This window comes from Coregonus lavaretus (genome assembly GCF_964263955.1).
Source record: "Coregonus lavaretus genome assembly, chromosome: 25".
Taxonomy (NCBI): Eukaryota; Metazoa; Chordata; class Actinopteri; order Salmoniformes; family Salmonidae; genus Coregonus; species Coregonus lavaretus.
In genome coordinates, this window is record NC_140012.1 from 40,835,230 (window position 1) to 40,855,476 (window position 20,247).

The 20,247-nt window shown below is 42.4% G+C and overlaps 1 protein-coding gene across 1 annotated transcript; it reads right to left on the reverse strand.

Annotated features, from left to right (window-relative positions):
* Window positions 1-2,411: 2,411 nt before the first annotated feature.
* LOC311101054 (alpha-N-acetylgalactosaminide alpha-2,6-sialyltransferase 2-like) lies at window positions 2,412-18,993 on the reverse strand. Its single transcript, XM_084142089.1, has 10 exons — window positions 18,948-18,993; window positions 15,778-16,151; window positions 11,082-11,346; window positions 7,996-8,161; window positions 7,264-7,438; window positions 6,420-6,558; window positions 5,974-6,077; window positions 5,681-5,764; window positions 4,687-4,786; window positions 2,412-4,411 (listed from the first exon to the last, which is right to left on the reverse strand). The coding sequence occupies exons 2-10, from the start codon at window positions 15,948-15,950 to the stop codon at window positions 4,241-4,243; spliced, it is 1,377 nt and encodes a 458-aa protein (XP_083998215.1). The 5' UTR covers window positions 15,951-16,151; window positions 18,948-18,993; the 3' UTR covers window positions 2,412-4,240.
* Window positions 18,994-20,247: the final 1,254 nt, after the last annotated feature.

The following is a 20,247-nucleotide window of genomic DNA, read 5'->3' on the forward strand; positions in this document are numbered from 1 at the left end:
ATGCGATGGAAAACTGGAGAGAGAGAGAAAATAAACATTTCTGGAAATGAGCTTTGTTGCTTTGCTGTGTCATTGTTGACTACATGGTTATTGTTGTCCAAAAATAATGATGAAACTAATACTTGTGTAATACTTCCTCAAGTATGTGATTTTTCCTGCGTGTACTTTGTGTCATGAAATTAGCCATTTGGGAGTATAGAGAAAACCGTGGTGTGTTTGACCCCATTACTGTCCTGAACACATTTGTTAACGGTGGATTGAAGGGGCAGGGTTTTCAAATACACACGTTATCAGGGCGGTATATTCTCACCAAGCATAACAATAATAATAATGTACCCCAACCAACCAAGAGGAAGGCATTCAACTCTAGATCAAAAACATGTTGTGAAAGCCCTTAGGCAAAACTGCTCGATGGTGGTGTCTTTCCCAACCTGTCTTTCCCAACCTGTCTTTCCCAACCTGTCTTTCCCAACCTGTTTTAACCTTACTGCCTACTCAGGAGGCGCAGGAATTCTGTTCAACTGCCTAACATGAAACACAAGACACGCAAATGTAATTCTCTATTTTTAATAGATTAGTTATTACATTAACATTTTTAAAAAAAATATGAAAACACAAAATTATAAACATTACATCCTCCGTGTTTCAGTACAGTGGATCACTCAGTACAAATTCACACTGTCAGACACTTTGCATGGAGAATAGCAATAAGAGTCAGGAAGGTTATCCCATGGGACAAGAGAGCTGTTGAAAAACTCCATCAAAACTAGAAGAGTACCATGTCTTCTCACAGTACTCTGCTACATTGCGAGTCATCTGTAGAGGAACCATTTACTGTAAAAGTTTAATGATTGTTTTATATTTTAAAAATACATTAATAAAAAAATCCCAGATTCTGTTGTGACTTCGGTTTATTTTCCTTGCCATCTTGCACCACATAGATGTAGATACAGGATATATACAAAAGTATGTGGACACCCCTTAAAGTTAGTGGATTCGGCTATTTCAGCCACACCCGTTGCTGACAGGCGTATAAAATCGAACACAGTCATGCAATCTCCATAGACAAACATTGGCAGTAAAATGGCCTTACTGAAGAGTTCAGTGACTTTCTACGTGGCACCGTCATAGGATGCCACCTTTCTAACAAGTCAGTTCGTCAAATGTATGCCCTGCTAGAGCCGCACCGGTCAACTGTAAGTGCTGTTATTGTGAAGTGGAAACATCTACCAGCAACAACGGCTCAGCCATGAAGTGATAGGCCACACAAGCTCACAGAACAGGACCGCCGAGTGCCGAAGCGCATAGTGCGTAAAAATAGTCTGTCCTCGGTTGCTACCGAGTTCCAAACTGCCTCCGGAAGCAAAGTCAGCACAAGAACTGTTCGTCGGGAGCTTTCTGAAATGGGTTTCCATGGCCGAGCAGCCGCACACAAGCCTAAGATCACCAAGCGCCATTGGACTCTGGAGCAGTGGAAAAGCTTTTTCTGGAGTGATGAATCACGCTTCACCATCTGCCAGTCCGACGGACGTATCTGGGTTTGGCGGATGCCAGGAGAACGCATAGTGCCAACTGTAAAGTTAGGGGAGGAATAATGGTCTGGGTCTGTTTTTCATGGTCGGGCTAGGCCCCTTAGTTCCAGTGAAGGGAAATCTTAACGCTACAGCATACAATGACATTCTAGACGATTCTGTGCTTCCAACTTTGTGGCAACATCTTGGGGAAAGCCCTTTCCTGTTTCATCATGACAATGCCCCCATGCACAAAGCGAGGTCCATACAGAAATGTTTTGTCGAGATCAGTGTGGAAGAACTTGACTGGCCTGCACAGAGCCCTGATCTCCACCCCATCGAACACCTTTGGGATGATTTGGAATGCCGACTGCGAGCCAGGCCTAATCGGCCAACATCAGTGCCCGACCTCACTAATGCTCGTGGCTGAATGGAAGCAAGTCCCCGCAGCAATGTTCCAACATCTAGTGGAAATCCTTCCCAGAAGAGTGGAGGCTGTTATAGCACCAAAGGGGGGACCAACTTCATATTAATGCCCATGATTTTGGAATGAGATGGTCGACGAGCAGGTGTCCACATACTGTTGGTCATGTAGTGTGTGTGTGTGTGTATATATATATATATATATATATATATATATATACATACATACATACATACATACATACATACATACATACATACACACACTATCGGTCAAAAGTTTTAGAATACCTACTCATTCAATGTTTTCTTCATTTTGACTATTTTCTACATTGTAGAATAATCGTGAAGACATCAAAACTATGAAATACCACATATGGAATCATGTAGTAACCAAAAAAAGTGTTAAACAAATCAAAATATATTTTATATTTGAGATTCTTCAAATAGCCACCCTTTGCCTTGCTGACAGCTTTGCATACTCTTGGCATTCTCTCAACCAGCTTCATGAGGTAGTCCCCTGGAATGCATTTCAATTAACAGGTGTTCCTTCTTAAAACTTAATTTGTGGAATTAATGCTTTTGAGCCAATCAGTTGTGTGGTGACAAGGTAGGGGGTTATACAGAAGATAGCCCTATTTGGTAAAATACCAAGTCCATAATGGCAAGAACAGCTCAAATAAGCAAAGAGAAACTACAGTCCATCATTACTTTAAGACATGAAGGTCAGTCAATACCGAAAATTTTAAGAACTTTGAACGTTTCTTCAAGTGCAGTCGCAAAAACCATCAAGCGCTATGATGAAACTGGCTCTCATGAGGACCGCCACAGGAATGGAAGACCCAGATTTACCTCTGCTGCGGAGGATAAGTTCATTAGAGTTACCAGCCTCAGAAATTGCAGCCCAAATAAATGCTTCACAGAGTTCAAGTAACAGACCCATCTCAACATCAACTGTTCAGAGGGGACTGTGTGAATCAGGCCTTCATGGTCGAATTGCTGCAAAGAAACCACTACTAAAGGATACCAATAAGAGACCTGCTTGGGCCAAGAAACACGAGCAATAGGCATTAGACCGGTGGAAATGTGTCCTTTGGTCTGGAGTCCAAATTGGAGACATTTGGTTCCAACCGCTGTGTCTTTGTGAGATGCAGTGTGGGTGAACAGATGATCTCCGCATGTGTATTTCCCACTGTAAAGCATGGAGGAGGTGGTGTTCTGGTGTGGGGGTGCTTTGCTGGTGACACTGATTTATTTAGAATTCAAGGCACACTTAACCAGCATGGCTACCACAGCATTCTGAAGCGATACGCCATCCCATCTGGTTTGGGCTTAGTGGGACTATCATTTGTATTTCAACAGGACAATGACCCAACACACCTCCAGGCTGTGTAAGGACTATTTTACCAAGGAGAGTGATGGAGTGCTACATCAGATGACCTGGCCTCCACAATCCCCCGACCTCTACCAAATTGAGATGGTTTGGAATGAGTCGGACCACAGAGTGAAGGAAAAGCAGCCAACAAGTGCTCAGCATATGTGGGAACTCCTTCAAGACTGTTGGAAAAGCATTCCAGGTGAAGCTGGTTGAGAGAATGCCAAGTGTGCAAAGCTGTCAAGGCAAAGCTTGGCTATTTGAAGAATCTCAAATTTTATATTGTTTTGATTTGTTTAACACTTTTTTGGTTACTACATGATTCCAAATGTGTCATTTCATAGTTGATGTCTTCACTATTATTCTACAAGGTAGAAAATAGTAAAAATAAAGAAAATCCCTTGAATGAGTAGTCTCAGAGGAGGTGGAGGTCCTGGGTTGGCGTGGTTACATGTGGTCTGCGGTTGTGAGGCCTGTTAGACGTACTGCCAAATTCTCTAAAATGACGTTGGAGGCGGCTTATGGTAGAGAAATGAACATTAAATTATCTGGCAACAGCAATGGTGGATATTCCTGCAGTCAGCATGCCAATTCCACGCTGTTATTGTCCCCAGCACAAGGTGCACCTGTGTAATGATCATGCTGTTTAATCAGCTTCTTGATATGCCACACCTGTCAGCTGGCTGGATTATCTTGGCAAAGGAGAAATGCTCACTATCAGGGATGTAAACAAATTTGTTCACACAATGAGAGAAAAAGCTTTTTTTTGTGCTTATGAAACATTTCTGGGATATTTTATTTCAGCTGATGAAACCAACACTTTACATGTTGCGTTTATATTTTTGTTCAGTAATACACACAGTTTGCGACAAAAAAAAAAAAAAAAAGGTGGTCGTTGCTATAGCAACCCGGAGTGTGTTAGTTCCTGAGTTCACTGGCGCATGTACAGTGTGATGAGGCCTGCATGGTGGAGCTGTTGCCACAGCGTCATCTCCATCCTCAGGTCATGGTTGATGAAGAAACCCACTGGGTGATACTGGCTGTCGTAGTAGTGGTCAGAGTAGTTCATATAGTCTGGAGTCATGAAGCCGTACGCGCTCACCTGTTTTCAAACAACAGACGAGAGCAAGAACGAGAGAGAAACGGGGGGGGGGGGATCAGTTTTTGCAGTCACAGTCTTTAGTTGTCAAGTGTTCCATGCCTCAAGAACAATGATTAATTACCTGTACTTGTATTTCTGTTTTACAAGGCTTTTGAAGGTTATCAGGGTCAGAGTAAATACTGTCCAACTGGAAGGCCAGTGCAGTCATGTCCAGAGAGTTGTAAGCTTACCAGTTATTGTTTAAAATGGCTAGTCACTGGTGGGTCGTACCATACCTGGTCACAGGTGTGCACCGCAGCCAGCAGCATCACAGCACCTGTTGATGGACGGTAGATGTCCTTGTATTTGGTCTGCATGGCATGGGCCCGGAGGAACCTACTCCATAAAACAAAAAACATTTAACAATACTGCTGGTCCACACATTTACTTCAAAAACAACCCATTAAAATAGTATCCAAGAAAATGTTATCTTCAGGGACAATGAAGTTTATCCGGTCCTAAAATGCACTCGTTGGAAAGGTGTTGGACAGACCACACGTGGCTGCCACCTTTTCCTTGTTGTGAGGAAAACTAACACTACACAACACTGTCCTCATCAGTACGCACCCGAACAGAGTCACAGTAGAATAATGCCCTTATAGTGTTAGAGAAAATACTTTTGGTGGGATGGAGTTTTTGCCTGCTTGGTGACATCACCAGGCGGTAAATGAGTTAATAGACCAATAAGAAAGTTCCAAACCACTCTGCCAATAACGACTAGTTTTCAGTTTCCCCCTCCCCACTCAGACCACTCCCAGACAGTCCTAGCTAAATCCTTGCTTGAGAAATTGCTCTTTGCTCAGAAGCTATTTTGGTTTTCAATTCAAAATGGTCAAAAAGAAACAAAAATCACAATAAGGTAATGAATTGAAATTATTCGATATGGAGATAAAAACGGACACTGGGACTCGACCAGGGTTGGGATCAGTTCCATTTCAATTCAAAAATGTTCACACACACACACACACACACACACACACACACACACACGCTCCATATATTATTGGAACCTCAACCTCATCAGATGACCGCTAGTCATTGTGGGAAGTGCGCTCTGTCATAAAGTGGCTCCCCACCCAAAACAGTTTGACTTCATAATCTTTTTTTTTTAATACCTTTGTCCAGGTGTGTGAAATCAGAGCTCAGCTGTGATTCGGAATAGCCACAACAACTATCCTAAAGATTGTGCTTTGTACTAAGACAACACTTATTTTCCCCTCTTTTACACACCTGTTTCTGATGTAGCGTATGAAATCTGGATGGTACATCTTAAACTTCTCTACTGTCACATTTCCTCCGAAGTATGAGGGAGGCCTTAAAATAAAATATAAAAAAAAAAGTAGCTTATTTTCACAAGCTGCATGAGGAAACAAATATGGATAACAGTATAGAACACACATTTGTAAATAAAGAAGGAATACTTGGACATTGAGGGTGTTCAATTACAATGGCAATCCACAGACGCTGTGTGGGGAATGAAATCAAAACTGCCTCCATGTATGTGAACCAATCTGATATCTTACGTTTTGCTCCTCTCTGGTCCTCGCTCTACTGGAGTGTGTGTGGCGGCTGCTTTCATTAGCAGATAATCCCTGTCATGGTCTGGCAGGAAGACATACCGTGTCTCCTACAGGATAAAAAGAGACAGAAAGTGAGGGGAGGGGGGGGAATACAACATGATCAGACTATTAAAAAAAAAAATCACTTAAGAGTTTGTCTGTCAATGAATTAAAGAATGGATGGATTGGTTTATTCCCAGTGTGTAAATTTCATCGTGAACCACCATCATCATTCATATTATTTTATATAGTATTGAGTGATGTTTTATTTAAAAAAATATTTTTGGGGGTATTCTTTCTTAAAACTGCATTGTTGGTTAACGGCTTGTAAGTACGCATTTCGCTGTAAGGTCTACACCGGTTGTATTCGGCGCATGTGACAAATAAAATTTGATCACAGAAGTTCTCACCTCAGAGAACGGTGGTCCTCTGTAGCCCGCTCCGGCGTAGTTCTTCATAGAGTTACGGAGGGTGTTGGTGGAGAATGTGTAGAGTGACGTTCTAGAGCCCACATCCTGCTCAAAGCCTTTAATCACAGCTCCGTTGGTCCTGGAGTCACAACAGAAGCATGAAACAGAACACTGTCTATTACCAATTAAAAAGGTTGCTGGTTCGAATATCGGAGCCGACAAGGTGGAGAAAAATAATCTGTCGCTGTGCCCTTGAGCAAGGCACTTAACCCTAATTGCTTCAGGGGCGCTGTACAATGGCGACCCTGGCCGTGACCCCACTCCCTGCGGGTGTCTCAGGGGGAGCTGAGATATGCACAAAAAAACATTTCCATTACATGGTCCGTTGTGACAAAGCTTTTAAAAGAAAAGGAGAAAAAAGCGAGAATGGAATGGACTTGACCTACATGTGTATTTATCCTACTGTTTTTACCAAACAAATGTCAATATAAGCACCCCCCAAAATTATTATACAACACAGGAACACTGTGATGACCAATTAGAACCCAGGACACATAGGAAGGAACACTGTCAATGACAACAGCAGCATGAAGGAACATGAACACTGTCAATGACCACAGACTCTCAGGTAACCACAGAAACCAGACGCATGCTTCATTCAACACTCTTGAGGAGCCCTTGAACTGGCCATCCTGAACTGGCCATCCTGAATGACACACAGGATGAAGGTAAATGGTCATTAACATGGTAATGCTCATTCCAAGGAACCTCTTAACAAGGTCTAACCAACCCCGCAGGCTATTGAGGAGGTCAAGACTAAACAAGGACAAAGATGGCGTCTTACCTGAAGACATAGTCATGACGGTCAATATCCCGGCCTTTCTTCGATTCCTTCAGAATCCCTCCGTTGCCCACGACGGCACAGCGGACACACTGTGAGCCGTTGCTACGACGCGCCCAGTCATCAAACATGTGCCAGTTGGCTGATGTGTTGAGAACAGATAGGGTCGATACCAGAGCTGCGGCAATAAATGCATTCCAATGTAATAAAACAATATTCAAAAGAGAGCCAACCAATGGCTCTCTGCCAGAGATCTTTGCCTCATGCAAATTTCCAATGAACGACTGCTACACTCAACTGTCGGTGTCTTGTCACAATAGCTGTGAAATACCAGATGGGGCCTGCAGCTAGGCGTGGGTAAAGTCTATGGGGTAAAAAAACAATGGAACTCTTCTAGATAATGATGTGAGCTGATAAGAGATTCCCATGCATCTGTGAAGAGGTGCAGATGTACTCAATTGACTGACCATAAAGGGTTGTGTGTCCAATCTCTGAAGCCATATAAAATCTTTATTGAGATGACCATGGAGCATTGGGCACAGTAGTTAAGACAGTCACCCACACTAACACCATGCACTGTCTGTCTCTCTTCCTGTAGCCAATGTTGTATAACTAAATTATTTGTCGGTGTACCTATTCATGTTAACATGATTTGTCCGCACATTTCTACAAATATTTGGTGTGAAGTAATGCATTGAAACGACAGTCATGTCAACACGTATTGAAAGTACTTACTGTTATAGTCGAGGTTTGCCCAGCCGTGAGTCCCTGGGTACAGTCTGAGGCGCTGGTACTGTTCTGGAGTGGCATGCTTGGCCCACTGGAGCACAGGGATCCTATCCAGATACCTCACCCCAAAGTCTGTCTGGGGCACCCTGCTACGAATACCGTCTGGACAGTCCTGGAGGGAATGCCGTTCAGAAAGTTGAAGCTCATTTACTGCATTTCTATACAATTTCTAACTCTAAAATGCTATTTGGAGAACAGCAAAAACAAGCAGAAATGACCCCAGCCTTTATCACATTGGTTGCTGTAGCTTCGTTCACCTCAGTCCATCTACAAACACATAGCCTATTAGCTATACAATTAGCCGCTACACATTAACTCAGCACGGAGATTTAAAACTATAATTTATTTGTCTCGGAGGACCATGTGATGACGCTACAACATTATTCTATGGTGATGACATAAAGAGGGTAGAGCAAGAGAACAGAGTCTGGGAGACTTGGAATATGACTTCATATCCTGTCATCGTCATGGTACATGGGAAAAAACACCAGCACACTCCCACGCACGCAACGTCCTTGTAGAACACTAAGTTAATCATCAACATCAGCATGATGAAAACTGAACTAATGGTGTAACTTTACCATGCAGACCTGCAGTTACATAAACTATAAACATTTATTTGTACTGCTCTAATTACGTTGGTAACCAGTTTAAAATAGCAATAAGGCACCTCAGGGGTTTGTGGTATATGGAAAATATACCACGGCTAAGGGCTGTATCCAGGCACTTACCCGTGGTATATTGGCCATATACCACACCCCCCTCGGGCCTTATTGCTTAAATATATAACTGGGCTGATTTCCACACAACGTAATATGGACATGGCTTAAGGTTCCCCTCATATTTAGCTACGGCCCTGTATCTAACGTAAATTTAAGCAGGAGAGAAACTCTCCCTCTGCCTTTCAGTATCCACCAAAGGAATACCTTTGTCTAGAGAGAGTGTGGCCCACCTAAAAACTCAATGTTCAAATGTCAAAACTTTTGACGTTAATTTCTGACAACCAAATGGTTGGAATGGTCAGTGGGGATCTAAAGAATAATCATGGTCATATTGTTTATTATTTTGTGATGCCATTAAGGATGGTATCAAGAAATAACTAACGTCGAAAGTGTACATATTTTACTTGTCAAGTTTACATCTAAATGTTGTATCAAATATATGATTGAGTATTTTGGTTACGACAGCAATGTGATTTTAGCCTTCTAATAAGATAATCGTTTTCTCATTAGAACTTTTGCCCAGTCAGTAACCATGCCCAAGTGAGCCCAGAATTGTGTCGGCGTAATGGAACACCCCCTTTTTACCCGAGGATAAAAGCCTTGGTAACTAAATTTACATTAGACCAGAAAACATGGAGTGGAGACTGCACATTTAAAATGGTTAGAACTTTGGACCAGCAGACCAGGAAGCGTGGAGCTGTGGCTACACAGCTTTAAAATGGTTTGACCAGAAAGACCAGCAGACGTGCAGCGGGAGCTGAACGTTACAAATGGTTGACACTCTAAGAACGTGAGACGTTAGTCCACACGTTTGAAATTTTACATTTTAGTCATTTAGCAGACGCTCTTATCCAGAGCGACTTACAGTTAGTGAATACATTTTTATTTTTTTTATACTGGCCCCCCGTGGGAATCGAACCCACAACCCTGGCGTTGCAAAACGCCATGCTCTATCAACTGAGCTACATAAGAGGTAACGATTTAATAAGTGATTGTTATCGATAGATATATCTTCTATCTAAGAGTTTAATTTGTGAGATGGTAACTCATTAAACAACTTCTTCCGTGGTGCCCCAAATTCCTAATGAGTTAATCGTTACATGATTCATTTAATCAAGTGACAATTAAACAGTTGGTTGATTTGATAAATAACAGTCATCAGATTAATGAAAGTCACGTCACGACATGAGGAAAGACATTTTTTTTTATTTCCTTGTCTTGGTAGACCATGTGATGACACTACAACATTTTATTTAACTAGGCAAGTCAGTTAAGAACAAATTCTTATTTACAATGACGGCCTAAAACCGGCCAAACCCAGACGACTCTGGGCCAATTGTGCGCCGCCCTATGGGACTCCCAATCACGGCCGGTTGTGATACAGCCTGGAATCGAACCAGGGGGTCTGTAGTGACGCCTCAATCACAGATGCAGTGCCTTAGACCGCTGCGCCACTCGGGAGCCCATAAACATTATTCTATGGTGTTGACAAAGAGGGTTGAGCAAGAGAACACAGTCTGGGAGACCTGGAATATATTCATCATGGTACACGGGCAAAAAAAAAAAAAAAAACACCAGCCCGTTTTCACTGGCATTCATCGAACTAGACATCACACACACGCAAACACCAACCCACGTCCTTATAGAACATGAAGTCATTCATCAACATCAGAAAGAAGATGAAAACTGAAATTGTGTAATTTTACCGTGCAGACCTATAGTTACATGAAGGTAATTATAGAACTGGGCTGATTTCCACACAAGGTAATATTGAGATGGCTTAAGATGGCCCAGAGCATATCAAATGGCTGTATGAATTACACTTTGATTACCTTTTGGTTTGTGTAATCTGGTGGTTAACAAGAGTATCACACATGTCATCTGACTGAGTTTACAAATATCCATAGTCCTTATTTTGTAGCAGAGTGGGGCATTATTTTTAAAGTGCCTCCATGCACAGCCCCCCATGTGTCTGAAAGTACAACCCTCAGCCCTTTCTCCAAATCAGTCGGCATTGACTGCAAGTAATAATAATAATAATAATAATAATAATAATAATAATAATAAGCCATTTAGCAGACGCTTTTATCCAAAGCGACTTACAGTCATGTGTGCATCAATTTTTACGTATGGGTGGTCCCAGGGATCGAACCCACTACCCTGGCGTTACAAGCACCATGCTCTACCAATTGAGCTACAGAGGACCACAAGTAGACCACAGGCCTTCTAAGGTCTCTGAAGTAGACAGCAATCACAACAAACATCAAGTAAAAGAACAGGAAGAGTGCAGAAAAGGGAAGTTCAACTCACTGTTCGAGGTGGGGCATCTTCACTGTAGTAGCTGTCACCAATGAAGGGTGGCTCTGTTGGTTTGGGTGACTTGGTCAGGAGAGCACCTTTAAGATCAGGGCCCTTGGTAGTCCTGGGTCCAGGTTCTGTTGAGGATCTGACTCGGGCAGGGGATGTGGACTGCACCTTTAAACTTAAAGGTGTTGGTGGTGTGGTCCTGGTGTGCTGGCCATCACTACCAGCTGACAGTGTTTTGTCAACAAGAGGGTCTTCAGAGTCATGAAACCTGGCAAGAGAAAACAAAAATGGTCAAACAAGACACACAGAGCTGAAATGTATATAACCTTGACTGTCCTGGGAAATGTAAAATGTGTAAATTATGCCTTTCAGTTCAGTGTCATAGAAAATCTCTCTCTCTCTCAAGTGCACAATGTCCTGCTACCCAATTGTGGAAAAACTCACATCTTCCTCGAACACAAACAAAGGTCCTCAGTAACAGCGGAAATGTGTCTGAGACAAGAGGCTGATTCTGTTGATGCCTGTATCTCTCTGTATCTGACTCGGCAGAAACAGCACACGCTCTGTCAACTATGGTAATGACTGGGTGGTGTGACCCAGATTGAACAGAGAAGATGAACCTAAAATAGCTTTTTAAAACATTATCTAGGGTTGAGCCTAGTTATTGTAAAGGGTTGTCAGATTTCACCACTATTGAATTTATGCTTTACACAAACCTACAACTTCTGCTTTAGTGTTTCCCTTCTTCCAGGCTAATTTGTGGTTGTATCTGGATTAGGGCTGACCCCAATTATTCAACTGGTTGATTGTTTGGTCGATAGGCTGTTGGTCGACCTAATTTTTTTGGTAGAGCAGTAGCAAATATGTATATATTTTTTATGGCACACGAGACACCCGTCTTATTTGCGCCCATCTCAGTGAACTAATCCATTGTGGAGGCCAAGATTAATCCTTATGGAGGCCGCGGGGATGGCACAGTCCAAGAAGAAGGGGGTGTGGCTGCACAATGCACGCACGTCTCTCTCCAGAATGCGCCCTCTCCCGCCAATTGGTGCACAGTCATTGTTTCATAATTTCATTGTGCGAATTGTTTGCGTTTGATTGTTAGTGTATCAATTCCCCATTACATAGATCACCAGTAGTACATTTACTATTAATTCCTAATCTACAATGTTTGTTTGGTTACGTCAATGTCTGTTAATGCATTCAATAAATTATTTTCCCAGTCTTTTACCGTTCTCATTGTAGGAGTGGACACGTTGTTTGCAGAGCTCACAATCTAGGCTACACTTGTGAGAAACAAGTTCTGGTTTATTTCATTCCATTTAAGAGTTGTCAATTTATTCATTATCTTTTGTTTGGCACGCTCCGGTCAATGTTGAGTAAGGACACGCACCTGATTACGCATAGAAGTCAGTCTATAGGCTACGTGGCCTGCGTGCAAATGTTGGCATATAAAATGTGCCCATTTGGGGATCTGATAGTATTTCTGATTGGCTTAATGGACCACCACTAATGAGCTGTGGAGCTTCTTAAAGTTATGTTCTCTTCACTTCAAAAACAGCTTCCAGCGCTCTCCCTTTCGATAACCACTCAGCATGAAAAGGGAAAAATTCATGCTCTGATCCAGTGGAAAGTCGTAAAATAGGCCTACCTGATTACTTCTTATCCCTTGCGCAAATAGCCTACAGCTGTGTCTGTCCCGAGCTCACTGGAGCAGGAAACTGAGGGCCAAGAATATTTTATAGAATGTTGGAAGGATTATTAGGCTGGACCAAAGTTAATACCCAATGTTTCAAGTTCGTTGCAGACAGGCCATGCATAGCCAATGTGATGGATAGGATATTTATTTTAAAAATCTGGATATTTTCTACCTGCAAAGATTTTTAGTTGGGTATATAGCCTATTTTTACATACTGTGGTTGGAAGTAAATTTTAAAGGTTGGTATCATTTTCATGTAGATAGAATTTTCACACCACATGACAATGATTTTGAGATACAAAGACGTTATTATAAATGAAATTAAACTCTTCCACGAAAATGTGCATATGAAAACCATAACTGGCACGCAGATTGGTAGAAATGGTAAGATAAATCGGCATTCCACATGAGAAAGTTCGCAGACTCCTCGTGTAGCCTATTACCAGCAACTTCAGGAGAGTAACGGCTGAATCTACGAAAGCCAGAAGGAGGGTGGTCGTGACAGGTTGAGTTTTTTTTATTTTGTATCTTCTGGTTATCTACATCTCTGGCTTCCCTTGAGTCATTTGTGTCTTATTTCATTAAAACAGTGAACTTAAAGCATCAGACAAGCTAAATGCATATTTGTTGATTATTAAAAACATAGGTTGTGTGTATATGGAAAAATACACGTTTTAAAATGTCGATTGGTCGAAAGAACAGACGTCCACCTCATAACCGGACCTGTATCCCTACGTTGATATTTTCAGTTGGCCAAGTGCAGTATATAATATAAAATCCTAAATAGTAAATCCAGGTTGTGTCTGGATTTATTTTCAGTACAATATAATACCAAAGAGCTCTGCAGAGTAATATAGTCCAATGCATTGTGTTGTTGGGGGGGGAGACAACAGCAAAACAGACTAGTCCTCGTCATACCCAGACCTGTATCCTCCACGTTGAGATTGTCAGCTCGGCCAAATGTAACATAAACAGACCTATAGTCTCCCTATTCCTTTCGTCAGTTGGCCAGAAGCATTATTTAAATACTGTATTTAATCCATAAAAAGAAAAGGTCCATCTGGGACTAGCAGCTGCATCCTCAGGTAACCATGGTGCTGTTCAACACTAGTTGGCCATTCTGGCTGGACGACTAATCGGATACAGGAGAAGCCTCAGCGGAAAGGAACATCTGACCACTAAGTAATTTAATGAAAGACAAAAATCGAATAAACCCAATCGGATTATGGCGTAACCGATACCTGTGAAAATCTGAGATCAAAAGGGGATCGTCATCACCAGGAAATAGAACTGAAGTACTGATGCATCCTGGACTATCCATTCTGTCATAAGAGGCTCTAGAGCAGACAAAGAACTTCAGATGATTTAGAGGCAAAATTCCCCCTTTTTCAACTGAAAAGCTAACGTACTTGTCATTCAATAGCAGAATTCCTCTTCTCCATAAAATGGTTAATTCGTCATTCCCTGGCCTTTCTAAATACAGTGAGCTCCATTAACGGGTGTTAATAATAGACAGTGACTCCTACTCAAAATGCATTTGGAGAGCCACAGTTTGGAACAAATAGGATCGGCACAACAGGACTATTTGGAAAAACTGGCATTCAGATAAAAGCACTGCTCACTGCTTAGGCAGCAGATCAAAATGACAGACCTGCTGAAGCTCGAACCCTTTAGTCTCCGAATTAGACCTCTCACAGCGAGAGAAAGACAGCTGCTTCCACTACTCTCCCCGCTTTTAAAACAGGAGTAAGTCATTACTACCAGGCTTACATTTCACTTGTGTAACTCTCCTCCTCTCCCCCCCCCCCCCCCCCCCTTTCTCAGCATTTGTCGTCATGTTCGTCTAGCCGCCGCCTCTGTGGCTCCATTGTGAAAACCACAATGACACGACTTGCAGGAAGAAAGTAGGAGGTTAGAGAAAAAGTTCCATGGTTTAAGTCTGCATGATCTCAGGCAGTTTAACCATATCCCTATTTTTATGGCTGCTGATTTGGCAAACCGAGCGACTAGGATTTGCAAGAAAAAAGGAAGAGACGTTGCATACAGTGTTCCACTAGGTCATCTTTTTAAATCAATTAAAATCCCTCTGAATGTTGGCTTTTGAATTACACAGTACACTAACCCTTTAACTAACTTCTCATACCTGGTTGATCATGTTGACAGTGGATGAGATCTTACCGTTTGATTTTCAGCATCACAGACACTGATTAAATAAAAACCTACAGTCAACAACAATCCCAGACAGTAGCTAGGTTTCCATCCAATTGGCGACAGATTTGCAAGTGAATATTATAAAATCTGCATAAAGAGAATATGCGCATTTTTCCACCAGTGGTGTGTTTCCACCAAACTGACTTGTTGTGGATAAAAATCAGTGCGTGATGACATAGTGCACCCAAAATGTACTTTTCCTCATGTACCTCATTTTCAACTACCGATAGTTGTCACAAAAACTGTTGCGTTAAATAGCAAAACGTGCCTACTCCGGTCTTGGCACCGTCACTCTAGCCAACAGCTGGCAGACACAGTGCGGGTAAACTAGTCTACATGAGATTATTATGGATAAGTGCGAGAATATTTTAAATTTGTCAAACGGCAGTCAAGCGTCGATCATGTCACCAGAATAAGACCCTCGATATTTATTGGAAAGGAGCATTAAGGTCGTGCACTTTCACCACCCTGTGAAGTTCATCATAAATTATTTAATCTGTAGCCTAATCAACTGCATGTTGTCCCAAATTTCCATATGATGGTTCTTAAATTTTCTCTCATAATTAATTTTACAGACACAAAAAGATCCCACCATGTCAAATGAACAAATGATCTGTCAGCATTTATAAAAATTGTACCGAAAGTTCCTGTTTCTGTCACAGCTGTCGTGATTAATTTTTTATACGGTATGACTTTACTCACATAAAAACTGTGAATGGAAACATGGTTAGTAGTGTTACATTTTCCCCACCAGAGTTTTCGATTGTTGCATCGTTGTTTGTTTACCTGTTTGGTTCCCGTGTGTACCCAATACCAGGGAATTGCGCCAGGTTCAGGTCGACCATGCGCCAGGGCATGGTGAGCTCAAGGCTCAGAAAGATGATGTAGATGACTGGCAGGAAGCTGATACCCAGGAAGCACAGCCAAAGCCTCCTCTGGAGCCCTATGCCCGTCATCATGGCCCAGAGCCTGGGCAGCCGGCTACGTGTGTGCCCCCTGCCCTCCACAGAGGAGGAACATGGGGGAGTAGCTGATGTCCTTCTGAGGAGGACGTTTGGGTTTTCAGGGGAGCAACGGGTAAAAGAGACGAGGGCTGGAGTTGCCTGTAAATGAATCCAGAGGTTCACACTGCTCCGGGGCCTCTCTTACCACGTGACAGTCTGGAGAGAGACGTGGGAGCGAGAGAGAGAGCAACAGGGGAGACGGACAGAGAGAAATGAGTGAGAGCAGAGGGGAAACTTTACCTCACCATGTCAACAGATCTGCTCCCAATAATCCCTTTTTAATTAATCCTCTGTCCACAAAATACAGGGTCACCATCTCTGCATCCTTTCATATCCCTCTTCTATTATAGGGGCAGATGGATTGGGTATTTACTTTGGCCTGTTTATTGCCACTGGTACAGGAATGAATCATGCTACAGGAACTGAAACTGAACAGGCCCTCATCCTTCCATAACATGTTTTACATTTACGTCATTTAGCAGACGCTCTTATCCAGAGCGACTTACAGTTAGTGAGTGCATACATTTTCATACTGGGCCCCCCCCCCCGTGGGAAACGAACCCACAACCCTGGCGTTGCAAGCGCCATGCTCTACCAACTGAGCTACAGGGGACTACAACACAGTGATGGCAGAGTAACTGCCAAATGTACCATCTCCGACCACTCTGCTCAACCCAGAACCAGATAAGAAGAAGAGGGTCATGATGACCGACTTGTGACAAGCAATGGCAACACCAGGAAACCAGAATCACATCACTCCTCTGAGGAAATGTCTCCGTCCCAAATGGCTCTGGTCAAAAGTAGTGGACTCTACAGAGTAAAGGGTTTTTGGGGCGCAGTCAAGTCTGTGACTAACCATAAGGAACGTTTTGAATCTCAACAGTTACTCTGGTAGAATCAAGACATTAGCCCCTCTATGAGACCATGAACCCCTCCATTCTCACCTCCCTCTGACTACAATGACATGGTAAACACATCGCTGGGTGGAAAACATGGCCCCAGGCACTTTATTCTATTCTGCTCAGATTTACATGAATAAAATACAGTATGTCTAGTGAGATAGATAGAACATCAGCTTAAAACGTCTTTTTACACTAGCCTTGGATATGTTGTGGCCAAAGCCACATTCCTGCTTCATGTGGGAGCGCAGCTATTAGCATACCAAACATACCATAGTATGTGGACTAACAAAACAAAGATAGCAATTGAAACTATACAGGAGCTTCTCATCTAAACCATATTGCACAGTGTTGCACACTTGATCAATGCAACGATTCAAAAAACGTATAATAGAAAAGCCATTCATTTTCAGTTTGGGGGGGGTAATGTGGTGTAGATGACTCCCACAGTACCTCCGGAGTTGGTTTGGGAGCATAGAGAATGATAGAGTCCTCTAGTGGCCAAAAGGCCGTTTTAGCATGGACAGCGACATTGGGAGCTTCTACCATTTTTAATTAGGCAACTGGGCGGGACTTCCAACTTCATTGGCTAATCCCTCCTGGTGACCCTGTTGGAGTCACGTCCAATCAAGTCACCAGGAGGGATCAGGCAATTGTGAAGAAAATTGACTACTGTGCCACTAGAGATCCTGGTTCGAATCCAGGCTCTGTCGCAGCCGGCCGCGACCGGGAGACTCATGGGCGGCGCACAATTGGCCCAGCGTCGTCCAGGGTAGGGGAGGGAATGGCCGGCAGGGATGTAGCTCAGTTGATAGAGCATGGCGTTTGCAACGCCAGGGTTGTGGGTTCGATTCCCACGGGGGGCCAGTATAAAAAAAAAAAAATGTATTCACTAACTGTAAGTCGCTCTGGATAAGAGCGTCTGCTAAATGACTAAAATGTAAATGTAAATGTACTTAAAATGGAGATAGCATGGGTAGCGTCATTGAGGCTATCACACTATAACGGAACAGATACAAAGATGAGTCATCTGTTACAGCCATATCTCCAGGTTACAGCGCTTGTTTTACGGAAAACAGACAGAAGACAAGAGGCAACCACCACCGGAATTAGTGTGGGAGACATCTACACCCCCTCTGAGTTAGCTATCTAGCATGCTCCGAACACCTGTGCGCTTAACTCAGGAAGTGTAGCGGAAGTGTAGTTTCGTCGGATGGAGGCGCCCATAGCAGTATGGATGTGTGCAAAACTGTAAGTCTTTTATTTGAAGGATTCTTTCTGGCTGATAAAAGATAATGGCCATATATTTCCAAAGCCATAATCGCAAGCGATGCTTATCAACGTTTCTAAATGTTAAAACACAGCGGCGGGATTGTAGTTCACATCAGCCAATCGTGGGCGAGGCTAATGGCTGAAAACTGTAGGGAGAAGGCAGAATGCAGAGAGCTATCCTGGACCTAGTTTGTGTTGTCAAAGCAGTGTAGTGTAAGTCTTTGAAACATACCAAAAGGCAATGAATACATCAGTAAAAATGTATCAAACTAAACTACTGTAAGACAGATGTCATTAAAATGTAACTGATTTACTTGTCCTGACTTATTCTTCAGTGTCTGTTTGAAGATAGATGACCAGGAAATGGAAGGACCACCTAGATCCTCAGATTATCCCTGTTCAACACATCTGTGAAAACTTTGACATTTAGTGGAGAATACTTTCCCTTAAAAATGGTCTTAAAGAATATTGATTGTATAAGCTTGGCTGTGCTATCACCTTTTGTTCAATTCAGTTTAATAATGATAAAACACTTCTCTCCCCCTTTTGATTTGATTTATTTCCTATCTTTTTTTCGTTCTCCTAAAAGTCTGAATAAATCCTAAGAAAAAAAGCTGTACACTTTTCATGGTATTTGTTAAAGTTGATACATTATGCTCAGTAACAAGTCATGACTACCATTATCACCCTCACAGAAACAGCAAGTCACTACTCTGAGAACTCTCTCCTCCCTTCTCACGACAGAAACTTAAACGTAGAAAAAGTTAAAATGTCCCCTTACCTGTTACGAGCCTTCTTTAGTGACAGTAGAAAACCAACTAAATCACAATAACTGCTTGGCTAGGTAGACCGGAGCGTAACACAGCATGGGCGGGACTATTGCGAAATGAGCAACAGCTGCTGGCACTAGCGAGAGAGGGAACTTATTCTTCAGTGGGGTTTATTGACGGTTGGTAAGGAGAGAGGGAACGTGTACTACGGGGTGTAATCATTAGTCCACACAGTTTCGTTTTGCAACGAAAACTAGCGTTTTTATTTGACAAATTCAGGTTTCATTCTGTTTGGTTCTGTTTAGTTCCTAGGGAATACATCCCAGGCTACGATAAAGTCAGACGTGAGAGGACAGCGCTAGAGAAATAGGCTTGTTATGATCACAATTGCTGTGTTTCACATCGGCTCTTTTTCAGAGCTGATTTGATTGGTCAAAAGACCAATTAGTGAAAAAATATCAGAATTGAGACTGCCTGTCTAAATGCAGCCAAAGTGTTGAGGCTTAAATCATACTACCTATATAGTGACCCTTGGCCTGGATATGAGCCCACATCTATAAACACAAAAAATAAACTGTCCAGGACAGAGGTGTCATGCCCATAGAGGACACGTGCCCCCTCAGATTTCCCCTGTTAAATTTAAAATATATATATATGTGTGTTGTTTCTCTGTAGTACTACTAGCCACCGATCATTTGAAATTGAAGTTGGCTTTAGCTAGCCCAGATAGGTTCCCAACGTCATAACTAGCTACCAAGAAGCCATTTCAGGCTATCAATCCAATTAGAGAAGCTAGCTTTTCTAAAGCCTTGTTCAGATTGGCAGTTTGAAGTGACTCAAATCCAATTTTCCTGCAGTCTGAAAAGCCAAAAAGCACATGGAATCGGATATTTCAAGCCACCTTCGTAGGTGGTTTGAAGTCAGATACAAATTTGATTCCTGGCCATGCGACTTGTGTCTGAATGGTCAAATCTGTTATTTGCCATAACTTGTTGCTTGCTAGCTACTCTGTTGACAGTTTGACAAGAACATGTGGTAGATAACTAGCATGTTAATTGTTTACAAACAAATGAGTGAATATGCTAGAAAACTAAACAACTACCTAGCTAGCTAGATGATTGCTTTGGCTAGCAAAAAAAAAGGACTTGGAAGTTGGATAATCTTATCCTTTGAGGCTTTAAACGTGTTCTTACACTATGATTTTGAACATTCAAAGCAACTGGGAAACGTCCATGGCAGGCATTGTTGCCACCTTAGCTTGCTACATAACTTCCGAGTGACAGGAAACACGAGCACCACCACCAATCAGCC